Source organism: Antedon mediterranea, chromosome 1 (assembly GCF_964355755.1).
Source record: "Antedon mediterranea chromosome 1, ecAntMedi1.1, whole genome shotgun sequence".
Lineage (NCBI taxonomy): Eukaryota > Metazoa > Echinodermata > Crinoidea > Comatulida > Antedonidae > Antedon > Antedon mediterranea.
In genome coordinates this window covers 34,598,213-34,612,975 of record NC_092670.1, presented here as the reverse complement: position 1 = coordinate 34,612,975, position 14,763 = coordinate 34,598,213, and the positions used below count along the sequence as shown (strand labels likewise).

Sequence of the window (14,763 nt, the reverse complement as noted above, 5' to 3'; positions counted from 1 at the left end):
CGGACGTCTGGGAGATGTAAGACCTGTTCAATGAACAATTTTTTGTTTTAGCTGTCAATTTATCATTGTCAATGATATGGTAAATATTTTTGACGAATGGTGTGTATAGATGAAGAATTGTTTGATTAGTGAGTTGGCCGCCTACGTTTGTACGTCGGTGGCTGGGTGTTTACTAGATGTTGGGGTAAAATAGTGGCCAAAATATACATTAATATTAATTTAGTTTAGGAGTTTTAGGACTATATTTACGTTACTACTGCTGATTGTTCAACAAAAATATTTAAAAAAAAAATGTTTTCAGGGGGACAATAGGCCTACATCTTTAATAAATCAGTATTTCCTAAATTATTAAATAGAATATATATTAATAAAAGCATAATTTAATGAAGAAAGAACAATAATAAAACTGTTTTTAACAAAATATTTCTTGTTTAGTTCTTTTGCACAAACTCATCAGACGGGAATAGAATTCCAGAGTCTTGCTGCTTGAATATAATAAGTTCACGCCATGACATTGTCTGATTACAAGTCTTGAAAATCTCCGTCTTCAATTTCCATCCCCTTTCAATTAAAAATGCAAACGTTTCTAAGCCTCTTTGTAGAATGTTTATAGGCCTATTATTAAAAAAAAAACAGCAAACAAATTGTCAAGAATATAATTCGGAACTATTTACGGCCATTGATTTTTGTTACTTTGTTGAAATATCTGTAAGCTACAAAATGAAAGCAACGGGACTTAGTGCTGTGTGAATATTAATATTATTTTTCTGTTCATTCACATTTTTTTTATTTAATGTTTTTTTTTATATTTTGCAATTTTTTTGTGTGAGATTTCGTATCTTTTTTGCTAGTTTTGTAATTTAAATTAAGCTTTAAACGGTTATATTCAATTCAACCTGTCGTGGATTCGAACTCGAGAACGTACTAAGCATTGATATCAATGGCCACGGCGTTTTGATGGTAAATTCGTCACATGTGATAGGTCTACATAATGTCACGCTGTGTATCAAGATTTTGCCGATATGATAATTAATACCTAACACTTCCTTCAGTTAAAATAGATACTCATATTTATTTGTTGATCAATTATACATTATTTGAAACAGCATAAGCTTTAAAGCAATACTAATTTTGATTCTTCTTGAAATTAAAAAATTCGAATTCAATGTGATCAATTAAGTCTTCGATGGCTGGTCTTTTGTCTGGTCTGGAATGAAGGCAGGGTCCACTTATATCCATTAGCGGCATTAATACTTTGTTAGCGGCAATGCCTTCAATTATGACACCAAAACTGTAGATGTCGGATGCAAAGGTCGGTGGTGTGTTGATGTTATACAGCTCTGGTGCATTTTCCGGGTGATCTTGCATGAGGTCGAAGACATCGGCTTTGTCGGTATTGTTCAATTGGAAGACATCAAACGGTGCTTCTGCGGTGCAAACTGAGCCAAAGTCGACAATTTTTGCAGAGATATGACAACCCTTGTTGTAAAGAAGAATATTCCGGGTCGCCAGGTCATTGTGAATCAAGCCATTCATCTGAAGTACCTCGACTCCTTCTGCGATGTCCAGAATAATGCGAAAACAATCAATCGTGGTAATATGTGGTGAACCACTTGCTAAAGCTTTCAGCAATGATGTTGATTTGAATGATGTTGAGTCGCCAACAAATTCCATAACAATGGCCCATTGTGTGTCGGAGGTAACTGCTTCACAAACACCATACACCCGTGGAAACACGTCGATTTTTTGGGATAGCACCTTCATTATTCTAGCTTCAAGGGAAACTGCCAGCTTGTCGGCGAACCGATTGAATTTTCTGGACTTATTGGTTGTTGTGATGATAGCCTTAACAGCCACAAGTTTGCCATTACAATCTCCAAAGCGATTAAGCAAAACTTTGCCATAGGAACCAGTGCAAGTACTATCTATAAAGTAAAAAGTTGTTTTCTGTTATAAAAACTTTTGAAGATTATCTGTCAACAGCTTTAATTGGAGTGTCGACCTTTTAAATTCAATTCAACCTACCTGGTGACTATTATTCGTTGCTGGAAACAGACGATCAGATGCCAAACATTGAACATGGTTTTTAAGGTTTCCATCCATTATCCGGATTTCAAGTGACATGCGTTTTATCCAGTGTTCTGAAGGTGGAGAAGTCTTGAAGTCTTGTTTGTTCCAAGTGTTACTGAACAATGATTCGTCGCTCAGATGATTGCTACATCTTGGTGATGAGGTCAGTGGGCTAGACAGACTTGACCAATATTCATTGGTTGTGTGGATGTTACTGTCACTTCCATCAGGTGTGTATCCAATTGCCGGTATATTATTGATAACGTCCAGGAGGCACCATTTTCTTATCCAGTTAAGAGCTACCATTGAGTCAGGTTCGCTGTGTCTACGTCCAAAGACGCGTCCATCCAGAATAAGGAGATCTCTTGCATATCCACTTATTATACCATTGTCAATGCCAAATGGCAATTCTTGGTTATCGTATCCGATGGCCGATGTTTGGGGCAGTGTGAGAATAGCAATTCCATATATGATTTGGATAATTGCAATTCTCAAGGCAGGTGGAACGCCTAACCAGGCCTGAATTGATGTTTGATCATTGTCATCATCGTTGACATTGTAGAAACAACACATGACATATTTCCTGAAAAAGCCTGTAATGGCTGACCGGCTGAAAATTAAAGAAAAAATATCTTTATTGTATTTTGGGGTATTTTTTTAATCATCGGATTAATCAGTATACTTCGTCATACGATTCATTTTATTTTTTTCTCTGTTGAAAAAATAATTGACTGTATGTAACATACCTGTTCTTAAAGCATTTTTGGGGTTTCCAAGTTTTAAAGGGGTTTCTCCACGACCTTCCAGGCATATCTGAAACAAAAAAGGACACATGGGAATGTCAGTAGATGGTTCGTGTTACTTCGGACGCTGCCCCATATACAAATGCAAGATGCCCTATTAACTAATTCTCTATTATGAATAAACCAGTGTAATCTTTGTTAATACAATCTCTGCGCCATATACAAATAAATGCCCTATAAATAATGAATATTATTTAAAATATTGCTTACCTCTAGAAGGTTTAAATAGAAAAAAATTCTAACAGAAATTATTCAATCTAAAATACAAAACAGAAACATGTTTTAAACAATATAAACCCCAGTTGATTCTTGATTCTTGAATCGAATATACCGGGAGAAGCAAAACGTGTTCCTAAGTGTGACTAAAAAGTCAGATGGGGTTTTGATTCTTTATTTAGTAGTAGGAGTCTCAGTTGTTATAAGCTTTAAACTGATTCATATCTAAACGGATTGAAGTATTTAAAATTTAAATTAAGTATACATTATATTGTAGCATAATAATAAACAATAAGTAGAAACTTACTGAGCTATGTAGATTCCGTGTTCACTCTTGAAAATTCATCCAAGTTTTGTTTTGTTTAGTTGTCATGCAGTTCCTCTTGGGAACATCGTTACCTTGGCACAAGCGCGCGCGTAAGGAAGTGCGCATGAAGAAAGCGGAAGCACAGCTAGCAACACACGTTGATGGTTGAATTGAATGTATACACAATGCTGTATAATCATCACCGTACGTACACAATTTATTTTTACTAGCAGTAACACGTGCTCCGCACGGTCTTTTTCTGCCTTAATATGTGGTTATATACTTTGCATGGGCATTTATAATAAAAGCGCACTCTAATAAAAATACTTTGACAAATTATTAAAATAAAAACAAATTGTGTCAAGAATAAAATTCGGAACTACTGCCATTTATTTGTTATACACTATCCCTTTACTTTAAAATAGATATCGGAAAAAATTAAAGCAATAGAGGATATGGAACTTTAGACTGTTCAGACTTATTACTTACGAAAATAAAAGACGTTAAAGAACAATTGTGCTGTGTGAATTAATGTGCGGCGCAAACACATAACGAAAGTATAAAATGTCCAATTTTGGGTGTTTTTCGTGGTGTATTAATTATGTAATACATTAGACATAAAATAAAACAAGTGGACAAAAATCGAATGAAAAACACATTGCTGCGGAAACACCAATGGTACATTTATTTATTTACATTTTATTTTTTATTTCCCTGGTTTTGATTTTTTTTGCAATTTTGTTTGTATGGGACTGCTGACGAACAAATGTAATAGGTAAAGTGATTCCTAAATTTGACAACTATACATTTTCGGATCCCCATTATAAACAAGAAATATTTCTTACAAAAAACGCTGCTTGACATTTTAAAATTAATTATTGAAAAAGATCTCCTTTAATTGCAAAAATACATACATATCAAAGATAGTTCTTTAATTCACATTTAAAAATCAATCAATCAATTTTGAACTTTAATGTGCTGTGTGTGACTACAACCTGTTGGCATGCAACTGAATACCTTCTAGAGACAACGTGACTTCACGAAAATTCTTCCCAGTCTGTTGATTCGCGTCAACCAATCAAAGGGCGTGAGCCCTTATAGACTCTCTTTTCCCAGACGTTTTTTTTGGTCCAGCAGCTGGGATCTATAAATTATAGTCGAGTTTACAAAGTCGCAAAACTGTCGGCCTTAGATACTAAAACTGCTGCTTGCTTTAGCTTATGAATAAGTAGTCCTCATGTGACGTAGCTGGCTAGAGCAGCAGCGTGAAAAAATGATTTTATAGATTTTGAAGAGGTTGTTGAAAAACGATAATTCTGAGAGATATAAGAGATATGCCAGCCTGTATTTAATTAAGGCTACACCAACCTATTTTAATTATACACCAATTCATTAATTTCATTTATTTATTTGACCAACAAACAATAATAAAACAAACAAGAATTGGCCGAGTCGTCACTACTCAAAAGTTAGATGTAACTTCTAGAGTCAATAGTCTATGATCTTAACGAAAGAAAGAAGTGTTCTTGCTCTCACTAAATTAAATAATTAAATATATATTTATTTATCTGGAGGACTAAACTTAAAGCTTCATGCTTAATGCGTTCTCCTCACACAATTATATTTTATTAATTTATGTTCTGTATTATATTGTATATTGTATTGTGTGAAACCAGTTAACTCTTCCCTGGTGAAACAATAAACTTAAAACTTACACTTAACAAATCTATAATTATAAACAATATTTAGACGTAATTAGATGTTTTGCCCTACTGACGTAATTTGTACTTTATACTAAGCACATTTGAGAATACTTGCGAAAAAATTCGCAAGTAGTTCTTTGGTGGGACTCGAACCCACGACCTCCAGATCACTAGCCTGGCGTTCATACCTCTAGACCACCGAGCTTGTGGTGATGGCTAGTGGTTAGATTCGAGTCCAAGTAAGCAGCGGGTACTGCACCAACAGGCTAGTGATCTGGAGGTCGTGGGTTCGAGTCCCACCCGAGAAATACTTGCGAATTTTCGCAAGTATTCTCAAATGTACTTAGTATAAATACAAATTACGTCAGAGTAGGGCAAAACATCTAATTACTCAACTCCTTAACGCAAAAATACAATTACAATATTTAGGCGTGTTATTATATTAATATAAATACAAATATAGTATATGCATTATGTATAAAAGTAAAACGATTTATATATTATTATCAAGAAGAGGAAAGAGTAATATAGATGATAAGATAAGATCAGTAATTAATTGACGAAAGATTAGGAAAACCGTCCGAAAGATTTACAAAGTACAGTAGGCCGCCTAGATCAGATGATAACAATTAGTAAAAACTGCAGTAATGTAAGTAAGTAGGCCTACTGCGAATTTTGTTTATATATTTCTCAGAAATCGTACAAATTATTTGAATTTTGTAAGAAAGTTTACGTTCCGCAGCAGATACGGTCTTCTTTCAAGTACTACACTTTCAATGATCGATTTATTGTAAGTGAACTACATAGTAGTGTAGTTGTAGTTTAGTTATTCATGTTTTTCTCTTTTTTTTCTCTCTCAATATATATATATATATGTTTTTATATTTTCTGTGTTGACCGTACCGCATTTGAATTTAGAATTGTTACGAATCTGATTTAACAGGTTCTTTTTTTTGTCAGGAGCATAAATACCGCCACCAATATTTTGATGGATGTTGTCATTTTTTTCGTACCATCGCCGTTTATCGACGGTACGGATATCTCAATCAAACGCCGCCAGGATATCAGCTGCCAAGACACAAATACTGGCTCCGGAAATGTAGTCCCAGGCCTAGCTTAAATTGATCAAAAGATATTGGGAAATAAAAACTTCAAATTTTAAAATGGATTGTTGTACATCTAGATGTACACTTATATCGATTTGTGCTTTACAGTTGGTAAGTGATTAATTATTTCTGTCGTTTATCATGTTTTCTATCCGATAGGTTACCAATCAACTCACCTTCGAATAGCAATAACTATATCAGCGTGTGATCACCATTTGTCACCATCATCGTCGCGTAGGGTAGGCCTACAACTAGGCCTACTTAGGCTTGGCCTAGGTCTAGACCTAATACTAATAGGGCTTATAATTGACTGTCTAGATAGATTGATATTTTTTTTGGGATTAATTTTTTTGAACTTGTATTACTTTAGTAGGCCAGGACCAGTAGACAACAACAAAATGTAAATGCAAAAATACCGAGCATCATGAATTTCTATATTATTTATAAATATAAAAAAGGGATGTTTTAATTGTGTATGGAAAATAAAATTGTTTTGACTTTTAAAGGGGTGTAACTGTAGAGTACAGTGTTTAAACTATTGATTACTGCAGTACACAATGATAAGATAAAGTTAAAGAGTACAAACTTTATTCTACTGATAAAAATATATCATTGCAGATAATGACTAGCCGTCGTTGCACACACATTGTTTGAAGAATACACAGTCAATTTGTTTATGGATTGTTATCATATACAGTAGTATCCGGATATAAATGTTGATGTATATACTGTATTATTGAATAAATAAACTTCTAACAAATGAACATTACTCAGTCAGTAGATCTACACAGTATATAATCTAAGTATTTTGTTTCACTTTTATTTATCCTACAGTAGTTACGATCACATGCATTCATGAACTCAATTTATTGGGTAAATTATTCAGGTGATTTAACGAATTAAAGACAATACAGGAAATTATTAGAATTGGAATTATTTCCTGTTGTTGTTGACCTTGAAATTGATAACTAACAATGTACTGTTTAACAATGAGTAATAATTCTGTACAATATAAAAGTATAATTTAATTAACAGGAGTATGAATGTGATTGGTACACTTTAACTACTATTTTCAATTTGCATTTTTCATCATTAAGAATAATGTTTCATTTTACATTAATTTATTAAACAGTTATAATACATCAGTAATCTTTAAAAAGTTAATATCCTGATTGTACATGATTAGTATACACTAGGGAAGAGTTAAATTAACTCTTCCCTGGTATACAATAATCCTGTGTTTCAGTATAATCCCTGAGACCACCTAATTTAGGGGCCCATTTAAAGTGTTTATCAGGTTAGGGTTAGAAGAAGTAGAATCCCACCCCCTATTGTATTACTATTACAGTATTACTGTATTTGCAAATTCTATAGCCCCTCGGAACACAGGGCACAGAAAAATCCAATTGTTAAACAAAATGCTTTGATAGTACTATAATTTATTTATATTTCTATGGTATCACTGCATATGCATGAGTAAGCCATTTTAAATTATTTGATTGGTATTTGGTAATTTACATACAAAATACAAATCAAATACTTAAAACAGTACTTACAGTACACTATTACAGTATTGCAGATCTTAGAATGATGACAGAATTAATCCTAGTAGTAGTAGTAGTACTGTACAATTTGAATTTTGTTTTCTATCCTGAAGTATGGTTGTTTCCAAATTCTTTCTCTCAAAAACATTTAGCTCTGTCTACACTATCATCAAACTTTATGTGACAAAAAATCGTTATGTGCCCATGTATGGACATGATGATGTCATATCACTACCATATTTAGGTATATCACCACCATATTAGTGGACATCACACTTTGTTTTCAAAATAGTTTGATACTGTAGACAGAGATTTAGGATTCTGGTCAAAATGTACCGTACATTCTATAGCTCCATTACAAGACATCTAGGCAAGTTATCTTTTAGTCCCCACTGTTTACCAAGGATGTAGGCTAGCAGAAGACTATGATATTGATTAAAAATTCATGCTAAGAAAGTGCTCTTAGCATGCCACTTGCATGTGGAGTAGTAGTAAGACTTGATGTGAAGTATGTACTGTGTGCAGAAATGAAGGTCTGTCTATTTTCAATCTTCACTCTTTCCTAGATTCTGTAAACTTTGGAATAGTCTTCCCTCAGATTTAAGTGAGCTTGGTCTACTCTCCTTGGCAGGTTTCAAGAATACAAGACTAGTCTTCGCCAACACTATTTCTTTTTATTTTAATAAAAAAAATGTTTTTGTCATTTATAAATTATATTATATTTATATTATATTTGATTTCTGTTAAAGAAAAGTTGTTAAACAGTGATTGGGTTCGCTTGTGACAATCCTGGCTTTTTGTTTCATTATATATTTTAATGTATTCTGTTGTAATTGTAATGAGCCGATATTGAATAAATCAAATCAATCAATCAAATCAAGTTAAATGCATGAAAAGGTAGCCATTATTACTGTACTGTAATGACAAATTAATTATACTGTGCTCATACCACATAGGCGCAATATTGGTCTAGCACCAAAAAGCGTAAAACAAGCAGAACATCTATATCTTAATAGTTAATTTTATCACATTTAATTAAGCATATAATTACCTCTAGCCATACTGTATATAATCCTTTTTCTCTTTATTGCATAGCTTATGTTTTGTTTAATTGTATAACGCAGCTATTATGCGCTTTTTTCAGCATTGCTTGCAATGCTGTTTTATTCACTGCTTAAGCTATGGTTTGTTATTGCAAATTTTGCTTTTTTAATTACAAAAAGTTAGGGCGATCAAAAGGTAATATAAATTGACGTCAAACAATTTAAAACTGTAAACCTTTATACTGTGTAAGGTAACTCTATGTCAGTACAATTAGTAATATAAAGAATACACAGCTATTGAAGTGGGAGAATTTATTCAGCAATAGGAGATGACTAATTATACAAACACTCCATTCACCTTGGTAACAAAACTCTATTCACAGGTTTTATTGTATAGGTAGCTTCTATAAAGTTCTAAGGTGTTAACTTACCATCAATCATACACTACTAATCATCACAATAGAATAGAAGCTACAACAATGTAAATCACATGAATGAGTGATAAAGTGGTGGACATTTTCAGTTAATAATACTTAAAGATGTAGTGTCCCCTAAAAACATAAAAAATGAAGATTAATTAAATCAGACTTTGAATAGGTTATTTTGTAGTTTTATTAAAGTTAATCACTTCAGTAGAAAAAAACGGGGAAAAAACAATGTTTTCACTTATAAAATGAGAAAATAAGTGGTTAAATTCAACCAAAAACCTATTGGCTGGCAGCCAATTTGACTATTTTTCCTTTACTGTAAATTTTTTTTTCAAATGAATACATTTCTTTTCGACCCAATTTTTGGTCAAAATGGATAACTATAGTATTATGTGACATTAAAATGGCATATTCAACCAAAAAAATATTTTTCAGGGGGACAATACATCTTTAAATGAATATTTTTATTTTTTGTTTTTAAAAATTATTCCCAGCAGATCCTTATATGTACAATGAATATTGTTCTCATTATAAACTATATTATGTTACAAATTATTTAAATTACTGTTTAAATAAATTTATTGTACAATGTGAAAATGTCTGTTTCTGAGAGGAAAAATCAACTGTTTTTCTACCGTACAAAATAGTTTTGTTATTTGTCACAAAAGACACAATGAAAAGGTTTTGTCATCTGGAATAGATACCCACCTACAGAAGTGATTCATTTAAAAAGCTTTATCTATTTTTAACTATAGAGCTTTCACTTTTAGGTGAATCTCCTATCAGTATAAGTACTGTATAGTACTGTGTAATAAGTATATCTGTACAGTATTATAGTAATTACTGTACCTCTGCCTAGGAGGTTATATTACATTTTAAGTATATCGGGTTCTGTAATTTCACCTATTCTACACTGTATGTAATATGTAAGATTATACTGTTTATACTGTATATGACACAAAATAGACAGAATTCAGCACTAAAATAACATATAACAACGTATGATATTCTTCAGTTTAGGTCATAATGTCATAATCTGTGTGCAATATTCCAACGTATGACGTGCACGTGGCGTTTGTCGTGCGGATAACTAACTCGTCAAAGTGACGAGTTTCATGTCTAGTTTTATTTGGTACAGTAATTGAACGTTAACCCTCAAACATATGGTGATAAGGATTAAGTAGCTTATTTAGTAGAAAATAACTTGACATAGTTTAATGTGAACGTCATTTATATAAAAGGTTTTAAAATAATTTCCCATTTAATCATAATTAGAATGCACACAATATTTCTATAAATAGTTGTAAGGTAATTTCAGTACATGATCTTGTTTTTATCGAAAAAAGTTCAGATAAAGGACAAATCATAAACTGCAGTCATAAATTGGCAAGTCTAGCCAGAAAATACTCAAATAGCACATTAAAATAAATGCTAATGTTGCTAAAGTGTTTGAAACCTGTATGAAATCGTACTCATTGGTCACATGACATAATATCCGAGCGCTCATCCAAGTTTCAAATAACTTGTGAATACCAAACATAATTTTTTGGTCGTGAACCAGAGAGCTGTGAGAACTTGTTTATTTTTAGGGACCATGTCAACAATATGCGTAAATAGCATGAGGATTTTATTTATCTAAATTATTTTTACTTGGTATAAATTCTGTAGTGCACTGTACTGTCGGTTGATACTGACTTTATTACATGCCATGAGTATAACATTAAGTACCGGTATTAAAGTATTAGTTATTACAGCAATAAGGTTTAAGGAGGGAACAAACATTACAACATGTACGCACATCCAACAAATCACGTACGTCGTATGCGTAGTGACGTTTGATCCCGAACCCTTTCCATCATGCGTCATGCACGCTATTTGCAATAAACCATTAATTTCTTATGAATTACAGATAGAAATATATTTTTATTTTTATATTTTATTTTTTGATAAAAACAGTGACAAATATAGATTTTACTGTAAGGTGTCAAAATGTAGGTACAGTATTGTTACAGTATACACTATGCACTAGTTCTATAAAAGTGTAGTTATTTTGTAATGATTGCTAAATAATGTATATAAATATACAGTAATTAATGTACAATAAACTAAAAGTGTGTGTCAATTATTAATATTTAATAATAAGTTATTAAAAGTTTTCCAGCATGTCATTGTGTACTGGAAGTACTCGATAAGTGGGTATGGTATTTGGCCATGGCCTTGAGTGTTGAAAGTAAATGCCTATCGCAATTAAGCTGGAAATTATTAATTTTACAATGTTGTTTGTTGAATTAAGACATTAATAAAACCACAATGTGTTTTGTATGCTCCCACGTACAGTATAGCATTCTTATACATGAATTATGGTGTTGAATTATAAGGGCATGCTACTATCATAAATTGTAGTAATGGTTGTATTTTTTTTCCTCAAATTGATTTATGGTTTATTCTTGATATAGTTTAAAAGTTTGGTAATAGTATTTGGAAACACATTAATCCACTTTTAGTATTACTCTATTGTTAGACTGTAAGTCTTAAAGGTGTGTCCCAATAAAGTGAAGGTGCAGGAAATATTCATTTCTCCAGTGTAGTAGCATAGCAAATAGCTATCACCAAACTACTTTATTACTACACATCTTCAGTAAGAACAGCAACATTCAAAACTATATTAACTAACAACAATCTTGGTTTGATTAGCAATTACTGTACTGTTTGTGTCTACCACCTACCAGGCTAAACAAGGAGAGAGATGGAGAAACAGTTCCAATACTTTTATAGGCCTACAGTCTACACTCTTTTTTAGTCCACCAGTCAGCATTTAGATTCTTGTCTGCAAACAAGTACTGTATTATACGTATGACATGACATGTGTGCCAAACTATTGTTGACCAATATTAAGTCAAAATGCAGGCTACACCTACAGTACTGACAGTGGTAGGTTAGAAGTTGTAGAGTACCTCTATATACAGTAGTCTATAATTTGTCATCTATTTTGGTAGTATTTGGTGTAATATAGAGTGTACAGTAAGTGTAAAGTAGTTGATATACTGTACAATATTAAAGGTCGAATAAAAGAAATCTGTCAATACCATTTTCCCCACAAAACCAGTTTTCTGACTGTCATTGTCAAATACCACTACAGTACACTGTATTACTGTACATTTGTGTACACCTTAGATTAGACTGCAAATTTATTAAGAATTTAATATAATTGTTTTTCTTCTATCTTTGTTACAGCTTGCAAGTACAGAGAAGCTTGTATTTGATTTTGTAGGCTACATGTGGACTCCCATCATAGGCAACTTTCTAAGCATAATATTCACATTATTTGGCCTGTTTGGTTGTTACCAATATAGGCCTAAATTTTTAGCTGTGGTAAGTATAAGAAAAATAACAATTGATGGGAATGCAATAGTTTGTTTTATTAAACATGGCTTCATGGATGTAGCCAATTATAAATAAAAGATGCAGCGCACTTTCGGGTATTCACAATGTCATACCCCGAGTGCGCCAAATCTCCACTAATGCACTCTGACTATGCATTATTTGTATACTATTTTGCTAGCAGCACATACTGTACAAGTTGCAAATTCAAAAAATAGTATCAGTATAGGCTGGCTGGGGGAAATGGGGGCCATAGCTAACTATGTCCCACTTATCAAATGTAACTGGAATCATTAGGAGCTGTCAAGATACAGTAGCTGTTTCCATGGTCCTAATGTGTTACCTTACCTATTACATGTATGTGTTGACAAGGCTGTCAAATACCTACAATATCACATGTTAATATAGTATAGTACAGTACTGTACTGCATACTCCAACTCTCTTGTGTACAATAATAGTTATCTCAAATTCATTGACTTTGACAATAGTACAAAGAGTATCAGAACAAAAAATAGCAAAAAATCCAAACTAATTTTTAGGTTGAAAAATATTTGTTTCTACTTTATTTTGTATATATTTTTAGATGCAATTGTATTATTAGTAAATTAGCATAAATCCGCAATCTGCTTACTGTTAAATACTGTAGAACAGTCGGGGGCGTGTTTTTTAGAACTGCCTATCACTTTTCTTCTGTCTGTACATCCCCCACCCCACCGTCCTCTCATGGCATTATCACTACCTAAATGTATATAGTATTGTAACTGCATGCTTCTGAATCGAACTATATCATTCATCCATACAGGGAGGGTGTATCTCTAATATACCGCTAACATCTAATATTGTTTTTATCTTTTAGTATTTTGTATGGTTGGTATTATGGATTGGTTGGAATATTTTTTATATATGTTTATACCTTGAGGTTGGAACGTTGTCATTAGAGGTAAGATAATTGATTATGTAAACAAACACACAGTTTGTTTACACAACAAACACATGTGATTATTTGTTTACATGTACAGAAACATGAATAATATGTATTTACATGCTCTGCCAAGGAGGTTATGTAGTCGATCGTGTGTGTTTGTCTGATAGCAGGATTACTCAAAAAGTTATTGCAAGATCTTTACCAAATTGACACCACAGATAGGGTATGCGGTCAAAGACAACTCCATCATATTTTGGAGGCCAATTCTGGACCACTTTTTATTAATATTTTTTCTAGTGTTAATAGGTAGTTAGACAATTTTCAAAGCCGGTGAATTAATACTAATCAGTCTTAACATAACATTAGGTTCATAGTAAAAAATATAAAATATTATTACCGTAGTTCCTCGGGTATAATCCCACCTCGAGTATAATCCCACCCCCGACTTTACGATTACCTTCGCACGCAAGCATATCCCCGGGCAAAGTCCCAGTGTATAATTTATCATTAGGACAGAGGTAGGCCTAGCTAGCTAGGCCGACGTCGATTTTTTTAAAAGAAATTCTCACCAAAAAATAGAGTAATTTCTCTGAATTCGGCTGACTTAAAACTCATCAAACATTGGCCATCGTAAAGTTGAATACAACCTTAATATCATCGCCCCGATCTTCGCGTTCTGCACATCATGCATTCGCCGCACACTCGCTCGCCGTGTACATACTGCATGCCTTGTTTACACTACTGCATGCTTGATTACCTTAAAAAAAACACCGCCCTCTATACCGACCGGAGCAGTACTGTAGTTTGTGTCACATGCAACAACATGCGATTTGCACAGAGCTCGAGCGTGGGGAATCGGGAGAAACGGAGAACTCGTATTAATTTTTTAAGTAGAAATCTGGGAGAAAATCTATACAGTAGGCATAGACCAATTAGGCCGCCTAGATGACCTTGCAGTCTAATGTCTAGGCCTACATCGGAATATAGCTTTAGATAGCCTAAATCGTAGCCAGAAGAAATATTGTCATTTTCAGTTCATGCACCGGGAAATCCCTGGGTATAGTCCCACCTCCCAAATTCGGGCAAATTTCACGTACAAGGGGGGTGGGATTATACCCAGGGAACTACGGTAATAATGAAAAATGATAATAAAATATAAAATTAATATAAAGGATGTGAAAAAAAGAAGATCCTTGGCAGGAATTGAACCAGGGACCTGAAATGTGTAAGGCTGGA

The 14,763-nt window shown here is 33.1% G+C and overlaps 1 protein-coding gene across 2 annotated transcripts in view; it reads left to right on the top strand.

The window, feature by feature from the left end:
* Positions 1–6,162: 6,162 nt before the first annotated feature.
* The window catches only part of LOC140039602 (sodium/potassium-transporting ATPase subunit beta-1-interacting protein 3-like), a 35,633-nt gene continuing 27,032 nt past the window's right edge, over positions 6,163–14,763 (top strand). For both annotated transcript variants that reach the window (XM_072085319.1, XM_072085257.1), the window contains exons 1-3: positions 6,163–6,316; positions 12,455–12,592; positions 13,459–13,542. In XM_072085319.1, the coding sequence (XP_071941420.1) occupies positions 6,263–6,316; positions 12,455–12,592; positions 13,459–13,542 (276 nt within the window). In that variant the 5' untranslated portion in view covers positions 6,163–6,262. The remainder of the gene's footprint in view (positions 6,317–12,454; positions 12,593–13,458; positions 13,543–14,763) is intronic.